Source organism: Leucoraja erinacea, chromosome 15 (assembly GCF_028641065.1).
Source record: "Leucoraja erinacea ecotype New England chromosome 15, Leri_hhj_1, whole genome shotgun sequence".
Taxonomy (NCBI): Eukaryota; Metazoa; Chordata; class Chondrichthyes; order Rajiformes; family Rajidae; genus Leucoraja; species Leucoraja erinaceus.
Genome location: NC_073391.1, coordinates 16887509 through 16912042, shown reverse-complemented (window position 1 = coordinate 16912042; position 24534 = coordinate 16887509). Strand labels below are relative to the sequence as shown.

General features: G+C 39.6%; 1 protein-coding gene across 1 annotated transcript; it reads left to right on the top strand.

The window, feature by feature from the left end:
* The first annotated feature begins 2174 nt into the window (after positions 1-2174).
* gpr26 (G protein-coupled receptor 26) lies at positions 2175-23797 on the top strand. Its single transcript, XM_055646766.1, has 3 exons — positions 2175-5327; positions 12245-12358; positions 23524-23797. Exons 1-3 carry the CDS (start codon positions 4660-4662, stop codon positions 23753-23755), a joined length of 1014 nt encoding a protein of 337 aa, XP_055502741.1. The 5' UTR covers positions 2175-4659; the 3' UTR covers positions 23756-23797.
* Positions 23798-24534: the final 737 nt, after the last annotated feature.

Here is a 24534-nt window from a genome sequence, read left to right as displayed (position 1 = left end):
CAAAGAAGTCTCTGGAATTCGTCTATAGAAGAATACATGTGGTTAGGCCACATTGGGTATGTTGTGTGCAGTTCCAGTCGCCACACTGTGGGAAGTATGTGGCGGCTTTGGAAAGGGTGCAGGGAGGTTTACAAGGATGTTGCCTCGATTGGAGAGTATTGGCTACAAAGAGAGGGTGGACAAATTTGGATCGTTTTCTCTGGAGCGTCAGAGGATGAGGGCAACCTGATAGAAGTTTATAAAATTATCAGGGACACGGATAGGTTGGATAGTGAGAATCTTTTTCCCAGGGTGGAAATATCAAACACTAGAGAGCTAAGGTTTAAGATGAGTAGAGGGTAGTTTAAGAGAGATGTGTGAGGCAAGTTTTTTTACACAGAGAGTGATGGGTCGTCACTAGAATGTGCTGCCGTGGGAGGTAGTAGGAGCGGATATGATAACCATGTTTAAGATAAGCTTAGACAGACACACAAATGGCTTGGGAGTAGAGGAATATATTCAATTGCAGGAGAATATGATTAGTTAAATTAGCATCAGGGTTAAAGCAGACACGGCTGGCCAAAAGGTCTGTTCCTTTTCTATGTTCCATATTTTATGTTATTATAAGAAATAGCTGATTTGCAAGCATGGTAAGATTTTTCACATAATTAAAATAATGAGGTCGAGATTTCTTTAATTTGTCGACTCTACCTACATTGTCACTTGGAAAAAGTTTTCTAACTTATTCTGACACATTAGCTTCTCCCTTGATGAACCTGTAATTATACCTTCTTCAAAAACATTTCTTTGGAAGATCTCTGGGATATGAATTGACTATTTTTCAGGTAGTTGATTGGTGTGAAAATACTTCTGCTCATTTCCCCTCCAGTTCTTCACACTGCTATTTTAAATCCATCAGTTCTCTTTGCTGACCTACTTGCCAGAGCAAACAACTCTTCCCTATTTTTTATCTATTAAAACCTTGATAGTTTTGAGTGCCTCTGCTTTCTTGGTAAGCAGATGAATATCCAAAAATGTGTAACACTCACGAATTCAGACACAGTGACCAAACTATTTTTGGACTAGATTACATTTTACAATGCCATTCTCTAGACTTGCATTTTCTCAAAGGTTTTCTATATAGGCATCCTTCAATGTGTGTTCCTGTCAGTAATGCCTCCAAAATACATATTATGCTTGAGATAATACATATTTTATATGTTATATTTTCTAGATAAAATATTATGTCTGAGACCCAAGCGAGCAGGAAAAATGGCGGTGTGCCTTCTTAATTAATCAATAGAAAACAACTGTTAATGTATTCAAGCTTTGAAATTGGATTCATTTGCATGAATTGTGTAAAAACTGGCTTTACCTGAAGCAAATCACAGGGACAAACAATTCCGGGTGAAATTATGCTCTTCAGAAAATTAGCTTAAGCCAACTGGTCTGCTGTACAGCTTTATATGACTACAATACTCCAGCATGAATCATACATGTAAGGATGTCACAAATAATGCAACTCGTTCCTTCCAATGCCCACCGGAGCTTTTGAAGGTGATGTTAGATCTTTGTTGATCACGGAAAAGCTGGGAGCACTACCCGATGATCAGAAATAAAATGGCAATTAAGGGGTCTGCACAGCGACATCAAAGTCTTGCACAAACATTTGCCAGCTACTGTTTTTATTGGTTGGCATTGTGGAAAATAAATCAGTAATGATCAAAGCTTTTTATTCCATTTTTTTTTTGAGTTGCATGTTCCAATTACTGGCAGATTGATCAACCCACACCTTAAAGCTCAGGACTTAAATAGGTCAAACCATTTTGTGGGTGCAGGCTACCATGCCCACCCACACAAACACACGTCTTCTTTCACCTTCATGGTAGTCTTTCCTGCCACTGTTCTGTGGCTGCAGGGGGAAGAGTTATGGTTTTGCTCACTTCCCAGTAATCCATGCAGTGATAATGCAGCAGTTACAAGTATGTGATGCAGCCCGCAATGGGAGTCACAGATCCCGTGTCAAGCATAGAAGTGCAAGATGCCATGGTATTGCTTTATATCAGATTTTTCCACAATTTCATGGACATTTGTAGGGCATCAGAATGGGGATGGCATTAAATGCAAGGTATGTATAGAACATCAAAAAAGTGCAAAACCCAATTTCTTGCCTTTAAAGTAAAATCACAAAACAGTGAAATAAAGAGAGAAATTGAAGAATGAATAAAAAGAAAGTAAGATGAAAAGTAGGATGGGAAATCTTTTCTTTCCCAGTCATCAAAAATTAAAATCTCAAGTAATGAGACTCAACACTTATAGAAATATATTTTCAATTCCAGCGAGGTTACTTGATGAAAATTAGGCTTTATCAAATTATTAAATGCATGTGTACACTAGATTGGACAACCTATATTAATTTATGTGGATTCGATCCATTGCTGTGAGGTTATCGCAGCAACTTCATCCATCGGATGTTATATTGTTATGGCATGTAAAAAGTGAGTTGCCAGATTTTGAAGATCTTCTTGGAGAAGCATTGCATCTGGGTCAATCATAATTGGATAATCAGATGTCTGCAAACTTTCAAATCTAACAATGTCGAGCTTATTTTGGAACCATTACATTGCTGCAAAGGAAAAAAACTGCACAATCTTGTCGAGATTTTCGGCTATGCCATGCACAGTCCTCCATTTGATAACAATATTCTGTAGTGCTTGGGTATGGCAGAGATCAAGATGCTCTCCCTCTATCTCTCTTTCTTTCTCTCTAAGAGAGAGAGAGAAAGAGAGAGAGACTGGGAACAGAGGAGACCTACAGGGGAGGCCGAGGGTAAATATAATCGAGATAGGGACCTGAGGGGCGACTTTTTCCTCACAGGTGCATATATGTAACAAGTGGCCAGTGAAATGGGAGTGGTGTGTATAACTGTGATATTTAAAAGACAGTGGGATCGGTCCATGGATAGGAAAGGTTTGGTGTGGTATGGTCAACGTGTGGGTAAGTTGGTCTAGCCCAGTTAGGCAACCTGGCTGGCTTACACATGTTGGTCCGAAGTTCCAGTTCCCATGCTGTATAGCTATGAATCTGGGACTTGCTGGGAACAGGTTATTTGAGGGAAGAGATGTGAGTTGACAGGAGGAGAATCAAGAAAAATGTATGTTTGGAGGTCTGGAATTCATTGCCTGATAGGGTAGATGAGACTGAAATGATCAACGCATTGAAAACGTATGCGGGTGCGCATATGAAGCGCTATCGTCTGCAGGGCTCAGCAACAGTTCAGGAAAACTTCTTGGCTGCAAACGACCTTCTTCTGTGCCATCTATGCCATTGATTCTTAAGACGGCAGCACTGGATTTAGAACTCCGCATTTGAACATGGAACCTGGAAAAGTGTGAATTTCCTTAAATGCCCTGGTTCCGGTCTCTTTTGCTTCCAGTAGGAGTTTAATTTCTACTTCTGGGAGTCGCCTTCATCACCATCCCCAAAATGTACTCTATTCTGAGAATTAATTTCAATTCTCGACAGTTTGGGGACAGGTCGTGACTTAAATCAAATCGACCCATGAAACAACTGCAGTCTGTTGCCTGCATCTGCTGCTATTTGCTGAGCAATGTTTTCATTATTAAAAAATAAACTGTTTAGTCATTTAGCCTAGAACAGTACCTGCTGACTAAATACGCTGCAATATCGTTGAATAAATGTGTTTAGTTCTCCCGCATTTTTCTTTTGATGGGGATTGATATAAAACACTCCTAATCGTCGATATTTCCTGCAAGTTGTAGACGTAAGGTTTATTCATGCCCCGGTCATACGTGACATACACATACTCTGAAAGCCTGAGATGATTTGTACGTCATGTGAAATACATCGCCTGGTTAAATATTATTACCGAGTGGCTGGCTGGCAGACTCAGTGAGGGGAAGTACAACTGTACGAACGGTGGATTTTCCTGACATGCCTTCAGTTTTCTCAACATCTTTCTGAATGTGGCTAATCAGTTAAAACCGAAGGAAAACAGTGTGTGGATTAAATGTAATACCTTCACAGTTTAGTACTGTACTTCTAAAGTGACGATAAGGTCTTGTATGTGATTAGTTGAATCTCTTAGTAGACTGGGAGAAGGTAAGTTATTTTAATGATTTGGTATTCTGAGAATGGAAATGTACTCACCGTGTCCATCGCTAGGGTTTATATCACACCTGGTATGGGGGGAAGCGTTGGCTCGCATTAACTTGGTAGGCACTTTCCATCGCCGTTTCTCAGTGACTCAGATGTTCATGTGATGGTCAGACCCAATAAATCTTCCCTGCACTCAAGACTGCGCGGAGGTTTCGGCGAGGATGCCAGGAACACGGAGCCACCGGGACAGCTCCTCGCCAATAAGCTCTGATCACTTGTGATTGTGTTCTCGGAGTAGCCCGTGAACTGGTCGAAAGGACGAGCAGACAGCGAGGGAGTCCGGCTGAGCCTGCCAGACCTTCACTCTCATGCACTTCAGTTGTGCTCCATACATTACACCGAGCCGGCGACGCGTTGCAGCCAACACCCCCGTTCAAACTGCAACCCGGCTGCGAAAAAGAGACTGGGGCTGCGACGGGTCGATAAAGCTGCACAAACATGTATTTTCTGAGATTTTGGTGCAGCAGAACTGACTGCGAGAAGCACTGAGCGCTTAAAACCATGGACACGCTGGAGGTGATCCTATCTTGCTTTGTTGTAGTTTTGATGGTCGTGTCGCTGCTTTCCAACGTCCTGGTGCTGATCTGCTTCCTCTACAGCGCCGAGATCCGAAAACAGGTCCCTGGGATGTTTATCATCAACCTGACCCTCAGCAACTTGTTCATGACGGTGCTGAACATGCCGTTGACTTTGGTGGGGATTATCGGCAAGGGGCAGCCTGGAGTCGACACCGTCTGCCGAATCGTGGGCTTCTTGGAGACTTTCCTGGTCACCAACTCCATGCTGAGCATGGCTGCTCTGAGTACTGACAGATGGATTGCCGTGGTTTTCCCTCTAAGTTACAACTCCAGGATGCGTTACAAGGACGCTGCCATCATGCTGGTTTACACGTGGTTCCACTCCCTCTGCTTCCCCGTGGTGGCTGTCTTCCTCTCCTGGGTCGGATACAACCACCTGTACGCTTCCTGCACTCTCAGCCAAACCACAACTGACGACCGGGTCCAGTTTGTGGTTTTCACCGTAGCTTTTCACAGCCTCAGTTTTCTCCTTTCGCTAGTAGTGCTGTGTTTCACCTATCTGAAGGTGCTGAAAGTGGCGCGATTTCACTGCAAGAGGATAGATGTCATCACCATGCAGACACTGGTGTTACTGGTGGACATCCATCCAAGGTAGGCGACCCAATCCGTCAAGCAGTCTCGCTGGGATTGCGGTGTTAATGAACGCGAGTGCTTATAAATTAGATCTATTGCATTAATTGAGTTTCTTCCCCACATTTACAAGGATATGAATGTCCACCGGTGTACGAACGAGACATTCAATGTAAACGCAATGTAAACTTTGAAGGTAGTCATATTCTGAAAAGTTTGGGTTTTTTTTAGATCCAACATAAAATGCTTTCATAACTCATTCGAGTTTTTTTTGGCAATGCCAACTGTGTTTTATTTTACTTTAGCGTTCACCGGGATGGACACGATCGAGAAACTTAGAACAACGTTAAATATGACGCTTGGGTCTACTGTGTTCATTACAGAAGATGTGTCCGTGTCAGCTGATGTATCACTGCAACTTCCCAGCTTCGAATAGTATCAAATAGTTAAATAAGACATAATTTACCAGTATGCAGGTTGCAACCTGTCCAAAGGGTAAAGGGGGCAACAAAATAAACGACTCCCAAAACACTAAGTATTTTAAGACACCTTTTGTTTTTGTAATGTAGAATGGAAACTGACCAATATTTAAACTAATCCCCGAGGAAGGAAACGCCGAGACCACGGCTTCTTTCCAGGTGAAACACTCCAGCGGCGAGTAACTTCACTGGGAATTGAAAGAGGGGGGTGATCATGCTACAAATTGCTCGTAGTTCAAGTAACGTCGCTGAAAGGAATCCTCAATCACGCAGTGTTAGTTTAAGCAGTTCTAAACGATGATTCCCAACATGCCAATGTAGGGAATGTGGCTGCGCAGTAAAGTGAGTCGCTCGAATATGATCTCGAATGATGGCCTTTGCTGCAAATTGTAGAGGGAGATACCAAAACAAAACAGGATATATTTCACGACCATTTTTTCCCTGATTAATTCCATGATAGTTGTTCAGTTTCACCCTTTTCACCTGAAGCATTGTAACAAGATTTTGTTTTAAATCTCTTTATTCCAGCGGGAATTATTGATTTGGGACCTTGTCCATGTGCTTTCACACAGAGTTCTTTCAATGCAAATGAACCTCTGTGATCTCCCTGTTGCTATATAAAGATGTGCAGTTACCGTTCTGATAGTTCGCGGTACATGTTGAGCACTTTCTTTTTGCACTTTTCATCTGCTTGCCTATAATTCCTTTAAGCGTTGGAATGGTCTTAAATGGCCTTTTCTATTTCACTCTTAATGTTCTGCTCCTTAGTCCTTAAGGTCGAATTTCAAAGACAAAAGCATGTTCTGACAAAAAGGATTAATTATGAAGGAATTTTTCTTCCTACCATTAAAAAAATGACCAAATTAAGAACAGCTAGCAAAAAAAAAATGTTTGAGAGCAAGAACGTTTTAGGTCAGTATGAAATGTTCTTAAATTGCAGAAAAGATTGAGTATGGAGTTGGCCAGTTTTAGATTTCTTTTCAGTTCTGAATGTGCTGGGCAGTGGAATGTTGCGCTTTTATCTTTATATGGTTTTTCCCATTATCGGGTCTTAAAATGTGCAAGATGTATCCAAAGTAAACTTTCATATTATTGAACAAACAAGAAACGGTTGCACTGTCCACAACCTTAACATTTTCTCAGTGTAGGTTTGTACAAATGGACTGCTATACTAATATTGAGAAACATTCGTCCTAATTCACGACCTCTGCCAAGTTTGCCCTTGACTAATACTCGCAGCATGGTCGTCACGAGTTCGTAGGAGGTCGTAGGTAGTTCGTAGGAGGTCGTGATGCTAGTCATAGGTACTCGTGGCATCAAGTAGGTCGGGGCGTTTTTCTTGCATGATGAAAAATATCCACAAGTAAAAAAGGTCGTGAATTAGGTCGTGAAAGTGGGACAGGCCCTTTACTTTACTGTGGATGCAGTGACATTAAATATTTTACACTCCTCGAAATGTTAAAAAGAGAAAATGCTTCAACATAACCATGTCAAGTGCCACCCCACACCATAATTCTCATTAAGCAATTGCAATATATGTTTAATTAAGAAATCTGTAAACATTACATTAAATCAGTGGTTCTTTGAGTTAAATTAAAGAGAATTAAATTAAATCAGTTACAGTATAATAGCAGTGACACTCAGCATTTATATTTAATCAAAGGTATATCTAAAGGAGGCTTCACAGGAAAGTTAACATATAAAATGTTGTGTTGACCTAGGTGGAAGCATTCCAAAAAAGCAGAAATAAGTAACATTGCAGAAAAGATTATGGAAGACTTATGGTCTAAGAATCTGTAAGCAGAGACCTAATTAGAGTGAAGCAAGTTTAAGGCAGAGACCAACAGTAAAGGAATACGTTAGCAATAGACAATGAGCTGATGGTGGAGAGCATGCATCGTACAGTATATAGTATGTCCCGCTCCTAAATGGCAAGTTACATTTGCATTTCATAAGAGTCAAGTATTAATTTGCCTTCAACAAAAGTTCAGCCAAGTTTGTAAGGCATAACCTGTTGCGTAAAGAGCCATGTTGGCTATCCCTAATTACCCCATTCTCTTCTAAATGGGAGTAAATCCTATCTTAAATAATGCAATCCAATAGTTTCCCTGCCACTGATGTAAGACTCACTGACCTATAGTTCCCTGGATTCTCTCTACTTCCTTTCTGAAACAAATAAACAACATTGGCTACTCTCCAGTCCTTTTGGACCTCGTCTATGGATAGAGAAGTAACAAAGATCTTTGTTGAGACCTCTGCAATCTCTTCTTTTACCTCCCTCAATAACCTGGGTTAGATCCCATCAGGTACTGGGGACTTAATGTTCCTTAATGTTCTTCAAGATCCTCACCTCATTCTCATTCTCAAAGTGCTCTAGCATTTTTGTCTTCTCCACGCTGGTCTCTCTGTCCTCCTTTGAGAATACAGATCCAAAGTATTTATTTAGTATCTCACCTACATCCTCCAACTCCAAGCAAATATTATCCTTTGGTCATACCCTTTCCCTGGTCACCCTCTTGTTTTTATCATACATATACAAAGCTTTAGGATTTTTTTAAATCTGACTCACCCTTGACATTTAAAGGCCCTTTTAGGCCCTTGTAATCACCACTTGAATTCTATCCTCAGAGCCATACGGCAAGGAAACAGGCCCTTATCCCAACTTGCCAATGCTGACCAAGATGCCCAATCTACACTAGTCCCATCTACCCACATTTGGTCCACATCCTTCTAAATCTTGATATCCAAGAACCTGCTCAAATGTCTTTTAAATACTGAATCAAAAGACTATATTACTTAATGAGCACAAGCATGATGGTTGAACCAGTCTTAATATGGAATAGAATGCAGGTAGCATCATTTATAATGTGCTCTGACCCATACACTTGCCGTTTATCAATTACTTTTCCTCATTCATAAGGTCAAAAGTGTGGAAAGATGCTGCTAAATACACGTGGTTGTTCCAATTGCAGCTCCTCAGATAATGATGCACCTTTTTCCTGCAGATAGTATGACCATGGCTTTTACGTGGCAAGTAACATTTGCATTTCATAAGGTTTAGCCAATCCCCCTTAAATGAAAGGGATTACAATCAATGAAATATTTACCGTCAACATCCAGGGGAGGGTGCTTGTTCATCACCTCAGTGGACAGGAAGTGGATGGGATCTACATCGTCCAAATCATACTTCCTAACATGGCATTATGATTCTTCATCACCTCTCGGATCTAGAGCTTCCAAAGTTCTCCATACAAATTGTACAGGAAGGAAGCTCACCAGCACCTTCTCAAGGCAGTAAATGTTGAAATGTCCAACATGCTCCATCCCATATAAAAGAATGAAACGAGTCATGAAGACAGAAGTGAATGATGATATGTAAATAAATCAGGAAAGTAGCAAGAATTGGCAATGGAAAGGATATTGAGTTGGAAGTTCAGTGTTGAAGTGATTTTCGGTGTTGAAAGTGCTATCAAAATTGTGAAATGCTTAAGTAAACTTGAAAAATAGTCTAGGGAGAAGATAAGCTGATGCTTTGGATCTTCTCACTGTTTCAATGGTTGAAATGTCTTCTCCTCTGACTGAATATGTCAAGTAAGCATTGGAGGCAGTTGAGAGGTCTAGTAAGCTGCTAGTGCAGAATAATTTGATGTCATGTGTGTATAGGCAGAACTCAACATTGTGTTTTTGGATATCAATGCATATGGTTGTGCTTATATTTAAAATAACCAATGAACACAGTTGTTTGCATTGTCCTAGTAGGGCATAGTAGAAACCAATACTTTAGGACTATTGTCCATAATTATGCCATTGTGTACAACCTGTTACATTCTCAACATGGAGTCGAAATAGGCAATTACCAGTGTTTCAAACCAAGCCACATTTGGTCAAAAGTAGGGCTCAGTAATTGCAGATCTGTTATGTTTTAGGTTAAAGGCATGTTGTCCAAGGAAGGAACATGAAAATATGTAGAGTATTGGATCAGCAAATAGCCATTCATAGTGAAAACTCAAAAGGAAGCAAAGCTGTCATACAGCAATAGTTATTTTTAATTAATTTGAATGGCTAATGGAATAGATTACATTCAGATGGAATTGTACCATTTTTTTCACATTTATTAGAATGAATAACATAATAAATCTTTTTTCTGGAGCCCCATTGACAAGCATTTAGGTTGTTGTCACATTTTAACCAGATCATATCTTTCAAATGTAAAATAGCTAAAAACTAAATTTAGTACACATTATTTTTAGTGAGTGCTTGCGCATAAAATCAAATACATGGTATTTTTCTATATGTATTAGAATTTCTAAATAGTATTAATTATAATATACAACTATTCTTCAAGACTCCTAATAATACAAGGCCTTGCTTGTTTTGCATTATCATTTGAAAGGAATATCCATACTGGCTATTATATACAATGATACCAACAACAATTTCCATTTACGTGGTGTCTTTGATCCTAAAAAAACATCTCCAGTTGTTCTGCAGAACATTATAGGTCCCAAAAGGACTGAGCTAAATAAGATGTCAGGGAAATAGCTAAAGGTTTGGTCAAACTAGAAGATTGTGAAGGGTGATATTAATGGATGAAACAGATTTATCTACATAGCGAGATCTAGGGATGAAATTCCAGAGGTGAGTCTTTGACTGCTGAAGACATGGGCTCCAGTGATAGAAAAGTTAAATTCAGGGATGGTTAAGAGGCCGGAATTGATGGAGTCCAGACATATCAGAGGGTCGTAGCAGTAAAGACCATAATAGAAAGAAAAGGCATTAGACTATGGGGTGATTTGAAAACAAAGGTAAACATATTAAATACAAGGAATTAATGCTGACCCAGCAAGTACAGGAGTGACAGATGGAAGGGAATTGATCTGGGTGAAGATGGAGACTGCATAGTTTAAGAATAACTCAAGTTTATGAAGAGTTGAACGAAGGACATTGGTCAGGAGCATGCCAGGCTAGCCAAATTTAGGGATAACAAAGGCACAATAGGAGGTTTTGGGATCCATGGGCCTAGGCAAGGCTGCAGAAGGCAGTGTTACAGAAGTGAAAACAGGAGATCATACTGGTGGTTCAAAACTGAACTCAAACCAAAATGTAGCCAAGTTTGCAAACAGTTTCAGAAAGTTGATAGGGGGAAGAAGGGAATTGGAGCCTGGGGTTTGGAGTTTATGATTTGATTTAAGGAAATTTCAGCTCAGACAGAATGTTAAACAAGGGTTAACATAGGTAATTGTAAAGTAAAGCCGGCTGCCACCACTGTATATGTGATAACATCATTTTGGTGATGAGAAATAGGAGGGATTGAATAGTGGCACAGTTTTCAGATGACAAGCCATTACTTGTAATTCTGTGGTTATGGCTGGATAAATAAGATAGGAAAGAGGAGAGCGTAATCCCCATCGCAATGGTGAATGGTAGAGAGACTTCCAAAGAATAGGAGATGACCAGGTTCTAGACAGGTAGAAAAGGATGAAGAGGAATAACTTACTTTTGCCTTTGACCACATTGGTCAGCACAGTAACAGAGCTGGTAGAGTTGCTGCTTCACAGCACCAGTGGACCAGTTTTGATCCTGACCTCCAGTGCCGTCCATGTGGAATTGCATGTTTTTCCTGTAACCATGTAGATTTCCTTCGCATGCTCTTGTTTCCCCCCACATCCCAAGGACATGCGGGTCTGTAGGTTAAACTGGCCTCTGTAAATTGGACCTAGTGTGTCGGGAGTGGATGTCAAAGTGGGATAACAGAACTAATGTGAACAGGTATGGACTTGGTGGGCCAAAGGACCTATTTCCATGCTGTATTATTCAATCAATTCAATCAATCAATTCTATCATATAGGGTGTCATTAGCGACTTCAACAAACATGTTTTGGTACAGGGGCAGCTGGTGAAACCTGACTGGTGGGATTTAAATAAAGAGTTCCGGTAAGATGGGCATAAATATAGGAGGCCACGACATCCAAGAATGTTAGAGAGAAATGAAAGGTTAGGTATGGTGTAGTCATTTATAAAGGTGGATGGGTCGAAGATTTATGTTATTGAGAGAATTGATGTTGGCAGAAACCAACCTTGATAATTAAGTGTCAAGGAAAATATTTCAAACTGCACTTCCTAATAGTTCAGGATGATGATGCAGTCTGAATAATATATTGATCTGCCAGCTGTTGAGATCACCAGACAAGAATGTTTGAAACAGTTTTGTCTATTTTTACATATTGACATTTCATGTGATAATAGTAGTCCAAAGGTGGTTAGTTCTATATTAAGATCTTCCAGCATTATGGTTACTGATATTGTAGCAAACAAACATGTAATCTTTTTAGAATCTATTACTGGGTGACTGCCTTTCAGAAAAAAAAACATTCTAATTTCTTATGTCTTTGACTTTTACAAGCAAGTGATTCTGATTTTAAAGTTCTTGTATAGTTGTTTATTTATATTTCTTTGCAGTGTAAGGCAACGCTGCCTAGAAGAGCAGAAGCGACGAAGACAACGAGCAACAAAGAAGATCAGTACTTTCATCGGTACCTTTATACTGTGCTTTGCACCTTATGTAATTACAAGGTGTGATATATTAATGTAAACTTATGCTATCATAATAATGTAGCACATTGATGGTCATCTGACACAGTAGAATGCCTTATTCAGTATTAGTGATACTTGGCAAGTGGAGTTTAATGTTCCTTATACGTAGATTTCACATATTTGCTATTAAACCACAATTTCATTTAGTTCAGGTCTACATGGTCAAAGAAATGTATTATCATTTAAAAAAAAGACACAAAGTGCGGAGTAACTCATTAGGTCAGGCAGCATGTCTGGCGAATGTGGTCAGGACACTTTTCCATAGATGTTGCCTGACCCGCTGAGATACTCCAGCACTTTATGTCTTTTTTTGTCAACCAGCATCTGTAGTTCCTTGTTTCTACTCTATTTTTAAATTAAAAGACAATTGCATTATATGTGATGTATATTCAATAGCTATAAAGTAAGTGGCAGCCTTCCAAATTATAGCTTCAGAATTGGTTGAGGATGGCAACACAATATCAGAAGCGTGAAACAGCTCCCAAACAAATAATGAAAATCGCCAAAGTTGCTTGTCAGACAAAGTGGATTGTGATCACTACCTGCTGAAGCTGTTAAGTAACGGTTGACAACAAAATAAAGCAAATTCTTAACAATACTCATAAAAAACAGGTGATTGACACATACCGATATCCCAAAACAGCACTGCAGTTGTACTGGCTGCTTAGGGGATGCCTCGCAGCATAGCCTGCCCAATGTTCTACATTGTAAACCTGCTGCAGATATCCTCGGATTCAGCATCACTGGTTTCCCTGCAGGTGAATCATCCATCTGTTGTGATCAGATGTTTTAGATGTATCTAGCCATAAGATAATGAGCCCTAGAGCAGCAACAACTAAAGCCTTGTGTTGCGTAAACTTAGTGCTGTAATATTCCTCCTGTACCTACATTCCTCCTTTAATCTGTTGAGAGATGGACTGAATGATGCTTCATTGAGATGAAACTGCTTCATTTTACAACTTTCTGCTTGGATGTTTGCTATACAGTATTAACAGATGGCATCTTGCATCAGTGGTTTAGTCACTTCAATGGAGAGTTTATTGTGCAAACTTATCAGGATCAATTAATCCTTGGCCACTAGTGAAAAATGAGTGTGTAAATATCAGCTGTTGGTTGTACTCACCTCAGCACTTTTGATTCCTCAAGGGCATGGAAGTGAATATAAATGGCAGCCAATACACTTTCACTTGTATAGCTGGAGTGACCAAATATTATGTGGGTAATCACTGCTCTTTAAACCTGTGTTAATGAATGCTTTATTCCTGGAGAATCTTAAACCACACTCAGTTAATCCTTGTTATCCACAATATCAGGAAATTTCTGTCCATGTATTGTTAAATCATTGTTGCTGTTATATAGCAATACAATTTGTTTGTTTCTAAAATTTTAATAATTTCTAATAATATTTAGCAGGATTTGTACAATGGTTCACATTGAATATTAGTCAAGTCAAGTCAAGTCAAGTCACATTTACTTATATAGCATATTTAAAAAACAATTCTCGTTGGTCAAAGTGCTTTACATTTGATATAAGAATAGTATAAACAAACAAACTATATACATATAGCCCTCGCTCAGTGGACGTCAGGAAAGGCTTGGGAGTATAGATAAGTTTTTAGTCTTGACTTAAATGAGTCGATGGAGGGGGCAGTTCTGATAGGAAGGCGGATGTTGTTCCACAGTCTAGGAGCTGGAACCGCAAAGGCATGGTCACCCCTAAGCTTAGGGTTGATTTCCAGACAACTATTCCACATATTTCATATGCACCCTTCAGTGAATCAGTTTAGTGAGCAAGGGTATTCCTCTTTGAAGCACCAGTTACTCATACAGGCTTTGTATTGTTGTGAGGCTCAGCATACAGCACAGAACTCATTTCATTGCTTAACTGTAATTGTTCCATATCAAATTACATGATCAATTTCACTCATCTGGTGGAGGTTCCTGTTTAAAGTTTCCCCCCAAAAAATTATATTTCATTTAGTTAGTTTAGCATTTGTTTTGGTGTGCTACCTTCTACTGGTGTTCACTGATGCATTGTGCATCCCAAGCATTGAAACAACCCTGTGTGTGAAGGAACTGCAGATGCTGGTTTAAACTGAAGATAGACACAAACAAACCAAGTAACTCAGCGGGTCAGACAGCATCTCTGTAGAAAAGGAATAGGTGACCTGTGAGACCCTTCTTCAGACCTGTGTCTGAAGAAGGGTCTCGATCCAAAATGTCACATATTCCTTTTCTCCAGAGATGCTGTCTGATCTGCTGAGCTACATCTGCTTTTTGTGCCTATTGAAATTACCCTTCTTCATTCTCTATACAGAGTTCTACAGTTCTACTTTATAAGCAAACAACTGAGCACTTCCAACATTTGGAAGTCACCTCAGGGCTCCATCCACTTCCCGCCTGCTGTGAATACACTGATTATTATCTGCACAAGCAGATTCACATGAGCTGTTGAAGCAGAGTGGATATAATGGTCACAATATGATGGGCTACATGTTCCACACCTGATGCTACAGGATGTGAGGAGCCCAATGTGAATGCAGTGGGTGAAGACTTATCTGTTGGACTCCAGATAACATTAACTCAACAATATTCCTTTGACCTGACGATTCCTTTGGATGTGATACAGTGGCATAGCTGGTTGAGCAACTGCCTCAGAGCTCCAGAGTTCAGGGTTCGATTGACCTCAGGTGCTGTCTGTGTGATGTTTGCACATTCTCTCTGGGACAACATGAGTCTTCACTGGGTGCTCTGCTTTCCCTTCACATCGCAAAAAGTGAAATGCTGAAATTTTCCTGCAGGCAGAGCAGAGCTTTGGGAATTGAAATTAATTCCAAGGATTGTGAAGTACCTGTAATGCATTTGGGAACAATAAACAATAGGTAATAAATGGAAAATATCAAGAAGTGTAAAGGGGCTGTCCCACTTCGGCGACTTAATCCGCGAGTTCTGACGATGTTTGCCCTCGACATGTTGAAAAATGCCAGCGAGTAAAAAAAGGTCGCCATGGATAAAATCGAAACTTTTTTTACTCATAGGTTTAGTCAAAGTAGGTCGTAGTAGGTTGGCATGTTAGTCGTAGGTAATCGAGGGTAGTCGAAGGCAATCAAAGTCGAAGGTAGTTGTAGATAGTCTTCAACATAGTCGAAGGGAGGTCGAAGGAGGTCACCTTCACTCTGCACTATTCGGTGTCCAATTTTCCCGAAGCTCGTCAAAGCTAGTCTTCAACATAGTCAAAGGAGGTCGAAGGAGGTCTTCTACATAGTCGAAGGAGGTCTTCAACATGACATTTTTTCAAACTCTCCTACATTCTTCTAAACTCGCCAGTTAGATCGCCACAGTGGGACAGCCTCTTGAGGAACCTTGGCATTGACAAAAATAGATTCCGGTAGCAAGCAATGCATGTTCAGAGCTGTTGAAAAGGACATTTTAGCAGAGTCATAAATATTAGAATAGGGAGGCCACAGGAAATATTAAACTATATTAGATGTGGCAATGCAAAAAATATATGGGGATGCTTCTAGTCCTGCTGAACTTTTAACAGTGATTAAAGATTGGTCTTTTGATCAGAGATGACTGAGAGGAGATTTTGCTAAGGTATATAGAACTTTAAGGCGACTAGGTCGAGTGGATATAAATAAGACCTATTACATACTGTAGACAATAATCAACATAATTAGATTTAAAATAACTTTGGAAAGCTTAGAGATGAGATGAGGAGGGATGTTTTCAACCTGAGGTTACCCAGCCTCTGAATCCTACAGATTTCTTTGGCACATTAAAAAGGTACAGGTACTTGGAAATCCACTTGATAGGCCATAATCTTATGATTGTGGACTGAGAGTTAGAAAGTAAAATTAGACTGGAAATATTTTCAGCAAACTATTTGGAAGCAATGGGCAATTGCCTCCTTTTGAGACATCAATATCTCTGATTCCATGATTTCTAATTTATACATGAATGTATGAAGATGATAAAAGTCACTCAATTCATCAACTTTGGCTCAATGTGATCACATTGGTGTATATCAGAGATTCCGTTTTTTTCTTGCAGAGAAAAAGGTGCCGGTTTGCATCTTATTCCTTGCTGTTGGTGTCTATGGTAGACTGTCGACCAATAAATGGCTAAAGCTGTTTGAGAGTCTGACCTGAGAAGGGTCTCGACCCGAAATGTCGCCCATTCCTTCTCTCCAGAGATGCTGCCTTTTCCGCTGAGTAACTCCAGCATTTTTTGTCTTTCTAAGGGCCTAACTGCCTTATTTAATTAATACATTTTATTTTTAAACTTTAGTAACCTTTCTCAGTAATCACAAAGAAAGCATTGATCAGAGAACTTTGCTATTTCCTCCACCTCTTGGAGACTAGATAACTGAATCATTAAAGGGAGCCATTCTGCCATATTTTCCTTAACAACTCCAGTCTTGCCATCTCAGCACTCACAGCATACATGCTTGAATGAATAAAGAAGCACCTCCTTAACAACTCCATTCTCTGCATCATTTCATTGAAAGCAAGCAAACTTTTGTGAATAATTAATATGGAATGCATTAAATTTGGCAAAGTCTACCTCCCACACCTCATACATGAAACATTGTGGTCCTCACTGTTGTCTTGGTTGAATTTCTGTTAAAACGAGAAAAAAAAACCCACAATTCCTTATAAGTGGCTTTGAACATGGATTTACGATACGATACGATAAAACTTTATTGATCCCCGGAGGGAACTTTGGTCTGGCGGCAGACACAACACACAAGGTACACAAGGTACACAAAAACTTGAAATTAAAAGTGAAAAGGAAAAGAAAAAGACAAGCGACTGTTGTCTGGCTGCCGTGTGCACAGCACCTTCACCGGAACAAATGAACAACCAAACAAACACAGACTTATCCCCTGGGCAGAGGATTCTAAACTAGAATACCCCCCTCCCCTACACAGGGTCCCTCTTTGTTCTCCCACCGTCCCTCACAACGATCTGTCCACGTCGATCCCCACACGCCGGGTCCTCATTGTACCTCACGCCGGTTCCCACACGCCGAGTCCTCCATTGTACTTCACGACAGGCCCCATTACTTGAATAATTACTCTTAGTAACATGTCTTCTTATGTCGTATAAGTTGAATAAGCTCACAAAGTTAAATCCATTAAATATTTCATGCACTAAAGCTATTTTGGAACATTTTAGATAATGTGACAAGGATCAAACCTAGCCCCATGGTGCTGTGAGGCAGTACTAACTGTTGTGCATTGTGCCAAACTCTCTCCAAAAAATTGTGCAGCTGTGGAAGGGTGCACATTCCATTGAATGATCCGCCTTTATGATCTTTGCACCTGATGATAATGTAAGTAGTCTAATATGGCAGGAAGGATCGGAGAGCTGGTGCAGCTCAGAAGATGATGGGGTGAGTGCAGGGAAAGTAAGTCAGCATACTTATTTTTGTGGATTTGAACTCTGCACACTGAATTGCATTCCTATTAATGGGATCACGTTATGCCAAAGGCCAAGCAAAACAATACAGAGGTAGTAGTAGCCAAATGGTTTATTGAACCTGCTCCGCTATTCATAAATAGAGGTATATATGATAAGAAAACGGAGTTATATTTAGAGCTTCACACACTAGTTCCCACTTGGCAGCAAAATATTTCCATGTATCTTATTCTTATTCCATCACAGGATTAACAAATCACTGTTGCCAGTTAGGAATTGGATTCACAGGGATGAGTATTCTCAAGGCTATTATAATTTTGAAAGTTAATATTTAGTCATTTGTGAGTCTCCAATTTGAAAATCTATGCTAATTCAAAGTGATTCATAGTCCTGTTATTAACTAGGTTACGCACATGAAATATGTCAAAATTAACATTATTAGCTTGGTAAATACATATTAAGAACTACTATTGGTTACAGTGGAATGGTAATTGTATAGGAAAGAGTATATGTCAAGAAACAATAGAAGTAATAGTAAAAAGAGTACAATAAACGTAGGTGACATTAGTTCCAATGTAGATTGTGTTTTTCGAATCAAAAATGGGGGAGTGTGGGCTGTGGGCACAAAGAAGGAGCTGAGGCCTGAGGTGGATAGGCAATGATTGCATTGAATAGTAGGCCAAGCTTGAAGGACCATATTTGTTCTTGTAAGGAAATAATAAAATGTACATTAAATGGCTTCATTTTGCTTTAAATTGTCTTCTAATTAGACTCAACCAAGCAGGAAAAGGATTGGGGCGTTCCCAATGGGGTCATTGCTAATATAGCATGTGGAACTTGGATACATCTATCCGCTGCCTCTCCAGAAAACTGAATCTATATTACAGAAAGCAAGTTCTATGTACCTCCACTAAATAACCTAGGGCCATTTCAACAGCTCAGATTTTTATTTTGTAGTGGGCAGTTAAACTTGAGATGAATAAAAATACACATTTGTGCAAAGCTTCACTACCTCGACTAATTGGAAAGTTGCCTTCCTCCACTTTTGATTATGGATGACTAAGTATTCATCTCTACTGCTGTAGGTCAGCAAATTAGATTTCTTACTCAGTGCCCTGCAGAACCCAGAACTAATCATTGGAGAAAATAATCAGTCCCTGGTGTATCCTCATTGTTTGAATCTGATATGTGTCTTGTTTTTTAAAATTATTTTCTCGGATTTTACAATTTGAGAAGAACTCATTGGTATTTCACATGAAATTTATCGACACATTTCAAAAGATAAAGGAATTCTCAGCCCTAGTTATGCCCAATGCAGATTAAAACCCTGCACTTAAACCTCCTCTACTAATTTAAACTGGAAGCTGCCTCACCAACTAAACTGACCAAGCCCACAGATCAAATTAGTCACCCATAATTTGAACCAAATTGTAAATTTAAATGCAAAGATGCTATAAAAGGAAGGATTTGGTTGTGTTGGCACTATCTATCGGAAGGTACTATGATGTGTAACATCACAACCTAACTTTTGACTGATCCTTACCCTTAAATACCAATCTGAATCCCTTCAAAAATTATCTTCAAAAGTCAGCCTCCACCAATTTTACAAGGAGTATATTTGAAATCTATATTCGTGGCTGCAAAGGCTGAGATTGATGGCGGAAGAGACTATTGATATAATAGCATTCTTGATGACATGATGCTGTATAACTACTGACGGAATTGCTGTCCCTTGCTCTACGCAGTGATTTTTAGTATGTGTTCCAACAACCAAGTCCTTCGTTGAACTTTGTAGAGCAAAGTTACATTGGGCAGAGCAAATATAACAAAGCTGGAGACATGCTTTGGATTGTAGACTGCTGGGAGACTTTGAAAGCACGAAATATGCTTGTTAGCACTGCATGATGCAGTGTTCCATGGAATGCACACCTAGTGCTTTTGAAACATGTCAACTCTGACCCTCATGCAAGTCAGCTTCCTCAACATGACACTTGTTTATCGTCAGAGTCAGTGAATCCTGGAGGGAAATGTCTGACATCCAGGTAGTAGTCATGGGCCCAGATCTTGCAATCTGCCTTCCATGATCACTGTTGGTGTCTGAACTTGCTTCAAATTCACCTCATCTCTTTTCTGTAGCATGAACTAGCTGGAAGAGTATGGTCCAATACTCTGCTTTGAAGCTCTGGTGATGGGATAGGTCCTTCCATGTGTTAATCCCATCATATAGACTAGATTAGAACAAAGGCTGCCCATGAAATAACTGCAAGGTAGACCACACTCCTGGTTTATTCATCACTCAATGTTGACAAAACACATGAAATGTATCCGATACTTACACGCTCCAAAAGTATTAAAACATAACAACATTATTGTATTAATATTATAGCAAAATCACTTAAAAGCTAGAATTAGTCATTAAAAATCAGATAAAAGCATTAAACAAAAACTGTTAAACATTTGAAAACTGACTAATATACCCAATTTATTAATAAAAAATATTATAATAATGCCTTGCCAGTCCCTTGTAACCATTGTCAAAGACAGCCTCCCCTTTCCCAATTCAATGATACACTGGGCATTAACGTGAATTCCCTGGCTTTTGTTAGGAAACTGAAGTAATTTTGTGTGCTCAAGCTAATTCCATGTCAGGCGTACAGTGAAAAGCATGCTAGTCAAATAGATCTCATGTACCTTACGTAGATACAATTAGTTCAAACTCAAGTACAATAGATAGAACAATGGGGATAATGCAGATAGCAGAATGTAGTTCTCAGTATTGCAGCGCATTCGTCCCTTAGACAAAGTCCTATGTCCTCAGTAGGGTAGAGGTGAGTCGAGCAGTTCCCAGGAGTAGGGAGAAGGAATGGGAATTAAAGCGGAAATGAACAGATTCTGAATTAGTACTGGTGTCAAAGGTTATGGGGTGAAGACAGGAGAATGGGGTTGAGAGGGAAAGATAGATCAATGGCAATGATTGAATGGCAGAGTAGACTCGCGGGGCCGAATGTCCCTATTATGCTCCTGTGACTTTCGAACATGTATTTATGACTAGGGGACATTACGTGAACAGAATTTACTTAACTGGCTACCTTTCAGGTTCCTCAGATGTCCTGTTGCACACAAAGACGAGAGCATAGTCCAAAATCCCTCTTCTGGTGATCTTCAGATCTGGGCTAATACCAACCCCAAGACAAGGCATAGCATGAGATGGTTGATCAGCCATGATCATATTGAATGTTGGTGCAGGCTCGAAGGGCCGAATGGCCTACTCCTGCACCTATTTTCTATGTTTCTATGTGACCTTTAATGATTCCCCCATCCTCACACTGACATTGTTCTCCTGAGTACTAAATCCGCCTCTACCTTATTATTATTTTTTTCTTCTCTCTCTATTACTTTCTCTCATCTTTTTCTCCCTTTATCTTTATTCTTTAAAAAAACCTGAAGCTGTAATTACAGAAATCTGTAATTAAATTATCGCTTACTTACTATTATTTGTTCGATACATAGAAACATAGAAACATAGGTAGGTGCAGGAGTAGGCCATTCGGCCCTTCGAGCCTGCACCGCCATTCAATATGATCATGGCTGATCATCCAACTCAGTATCCTGTACCTGCCTTCTCTCCATACCCCCTGATCCCTTTAGCCACAAGGGCCACATCTAACTCCCTCTTAAATATAGCCAATGAACTGGCCTCAACTACCTTCTGTGGCAGAGAATTTCCAGAGATTCACCACTCTCTGTGTGAAAAAAGTTTTCTCTCATCTCGGTCCTAAAAGATTTCCCCCTTATCCTTAAACTGTGACCCCTTGTTTCCTGGACTTCCCCTCAACATCGGGAAAACCTACAATCTTCCTGCATCTAGCCTGTCCAACCCCTTAAGAATTTTGTAAGTTTCTATAAGATCCCCCCTCAATCTTCTAAATTCTAGCGAGTACAAATGCATCCACTATTTCTGGAGCTACCAAGTCTATCCAGTCTTTCTTCATATGAAAGTCCTGCCATCCCAGGAATCAGTCTGGTGAACCTTCTCTGTACTCCCTCTATGGCAAGAATGTCTTTCCTCCCTCTTAGATTAGGAGACCAAAACTACTGTACGCAATAATTCTCCAGGTGTGAAAAATGTTTTCTCACCAAGATCCTGTGTGACCACTGCAGTACAACATCGGGAACAATCCCTGCTCCTTAATACTTTCAAATCCTTTTGCTATACATTTACATGCTTCTAATAAAAATATTTTAAAACATTTTTTTTTAAAATAAATGCAGTTCTAATTGGCAAAAAACCTCCACTTGTGCTTGAATATCAATTCCATTGTCATCGACTGAATCGCTTTACATTGATACAGCATATTAAATGTGGCAAACATGCCTGGATTGGGAGATATGAGAAAAATGGACATTGAGGTACAGACGTTGAGCGTTGCATGGGTCATGATCTAGCGATGGATGTTAATATTGGGGCTAAAGGAGGAGAAATGTGGAAGATACATTACAAACTAGAAGAATAGCAGATGTGGAGTTGGAATAAGGTAGTGGTTAGTGAGGAAGCAGAGGGTTGAAGATAGTTACTGAGTGACATCTATGAGTTCATGAGAGATTTATGAGTGAGAATTTGGGAGATCCCTAACATAAATCAATCTTGTGAAGTTTGGTGAGAAGGCATAGAAACCTATTATTAGAAACATAGAAACATAGAAAATAGGTGCAGGAGTACGCCATTCGGCCCTTCAAGCCAGCACCGCTATCATCCAAAATCAGAACCCCATTCCTGCTTTCTCCCCATATCACTTGATTTCGTTAGCCCTAAGAGCTACTGTATATCTAACTCTCTCTGAACTGGCCTCCACTGCCTTCTGTGGCAGAGAATTTCACAAATTCACAACTCACTGGGTGAATTATTTTTCCTCTCAGTCCTAAAAGGCTTACCCCTTATTCTTACACTGTGACCCCTCGTTCTTGACTCCCGCAACATCGGGACCATTTTTCCTGCATCTAGCCTGTCCAATCCCTTAAGAATGTTATATGTTTCTATGATTACCTCTCATCCTTCTAAATCCAGTGAATATAAGCCCAGTTGACCCATTCTTTCAGCACCAAGTTCCTTAGATGTTGATGTGATATAAATGATGGAGAATCTTGATTCATCTGGCAAACTATTGCATGTTTGTCCCACAGTGACAATATGAAAGCCCTGCCACATAATTCCCTGAAACATGGCTCCAATTTTTGTGCAAGCACTTCCCAACATTCATTTACAACCTTAAGAGAAGATAAGCAGAATTTGTAGAAATTATATAAATAGGTGCAATTTCTTACTGAATTACACAGTTACAATGGGAGACTAAGGACAATCTGTTTTAATACACTGCTTGAGCTGTTACCATTGCTGCAAACACTCTGACGCAGTAAGAGACAAAAAATCTGATCTCCTCTCCCCACCTCCTGGTTAATGAACAGCTAGAACTGCTGTGAATTTCATCAACGATAGCAAAGCTAACACATGTGTATTTTCCTATAAGCTGTGCAATTCAGAATTAGCTTTCAAAACCACAAGAAGCCAGGTGAACCATTGCCTTATTAATTTGAAGAAATTGTATTGAGGTAAAAAGCATTTGATTGAAAATAAGCTTTTATACATCCCTTTTATACAAGCTAGTGTGTGACCTCTTAAAATATGCATTAGAAGATTCCTTATAACATCTTGTTTTTTGACAGGCTGGTGGAGTTATCTGAGTCGATACACATCAATCCATACTGGGGAATTCTTTCCAAATGCCTGGCTTACAGCAAGGCTGTTTCAGACCCCTTTGTATACTCCTTGCTGCGACATCAGTACAAGAAGACATGGATGGACATTATTAATAGATTGCTGAAAAGAAGCTCCTTAAACTCCTCTGCAATAACAGGTGAAACACCGAACAGTAAATTTGTACAAACAGATGAATGAAATAAATTTCATGACAAGAACAGTGCAACAGACATGTGTATTTAGATTTTTATTGGAATCTATGTTATGAAACTTTTGACTTTAATCTGCTTTCTACTTCTTTAGACAATATTTTGATTAATGTTTGAAAGGATGACTAGCACAGATCACCTTTACACTATTGTAAATATAATTGTTATTTTTTGGTTCTTCACTTAAGTGTTCTTGAATGATTGACATATATTTTCAGTAAAACCCTCTGAAACCTTCCCAGTGAAGTCTGGACAGGTAATTATTTAATTATTTTGAAATTCCCCAGATTAAAAATGATAAAACTATTTATTTTGATCTGATTTTTATACTATGTGTATTGCACAATTTTTAACTAACTGGAAAACAACAGCAGTTGAAATATCTTACTTAAAGAATAATTTTAGCTTAATTATAGAAAAGCCAAACTTAATCTTAGCCAGTTCTGATATCAGCATATAACTGGTCATGCTTTGATTTAATCTAAACCAACCAAATATGTCATCGAACATATGTCCTAGTAAGCTGAGAGAGAAATCATTATTTGTCCCGTTAATTTATGGAAATTTGAGACACTCATCTCTACAAGGAGGACTGACATTTATTGAGATAGACACAAAAAGCCGGAGTAACTCAGCAGGCCAGGCAGCACCTCTGGAGAGAAGGAATGGGTGACGTTTTGGGTCGAGACCCTTCTCCAGAGAGATTCGCTCTCTGACAAGAGTTCTGCAACATCCTCTCTCGCTGCTCCCCTTCTGTGATTCTCTCTC

What these genes read in the sequence shown, in the direction of transcription:
- gpr26 (XM_055646766.1), top strand. Translation starts at nt 4,660, where the DNA reads ATGGACACGCTGGAGGTGATCCTATCTTGCTTTGTTGTAGTTTTGATG. An exon ending in CTGGTGGACATCCATCCAAG is followed by an intron (nt 5,328 to 12,244) that starts GTAGGCGACCCA and finishes ATTTCTTTGCAG; the next exon opens with TGTAAGGCAACGCTGCCTAG. An exon ending in GCACCTTATGTAATTACAAG is followed by an intron (nt 12,359 to 23,523) that starts GTGTGATATATT and finishes GTTTTTTGACAG; the next exon opens with GCTGGTGGAGTTATCTGAGT.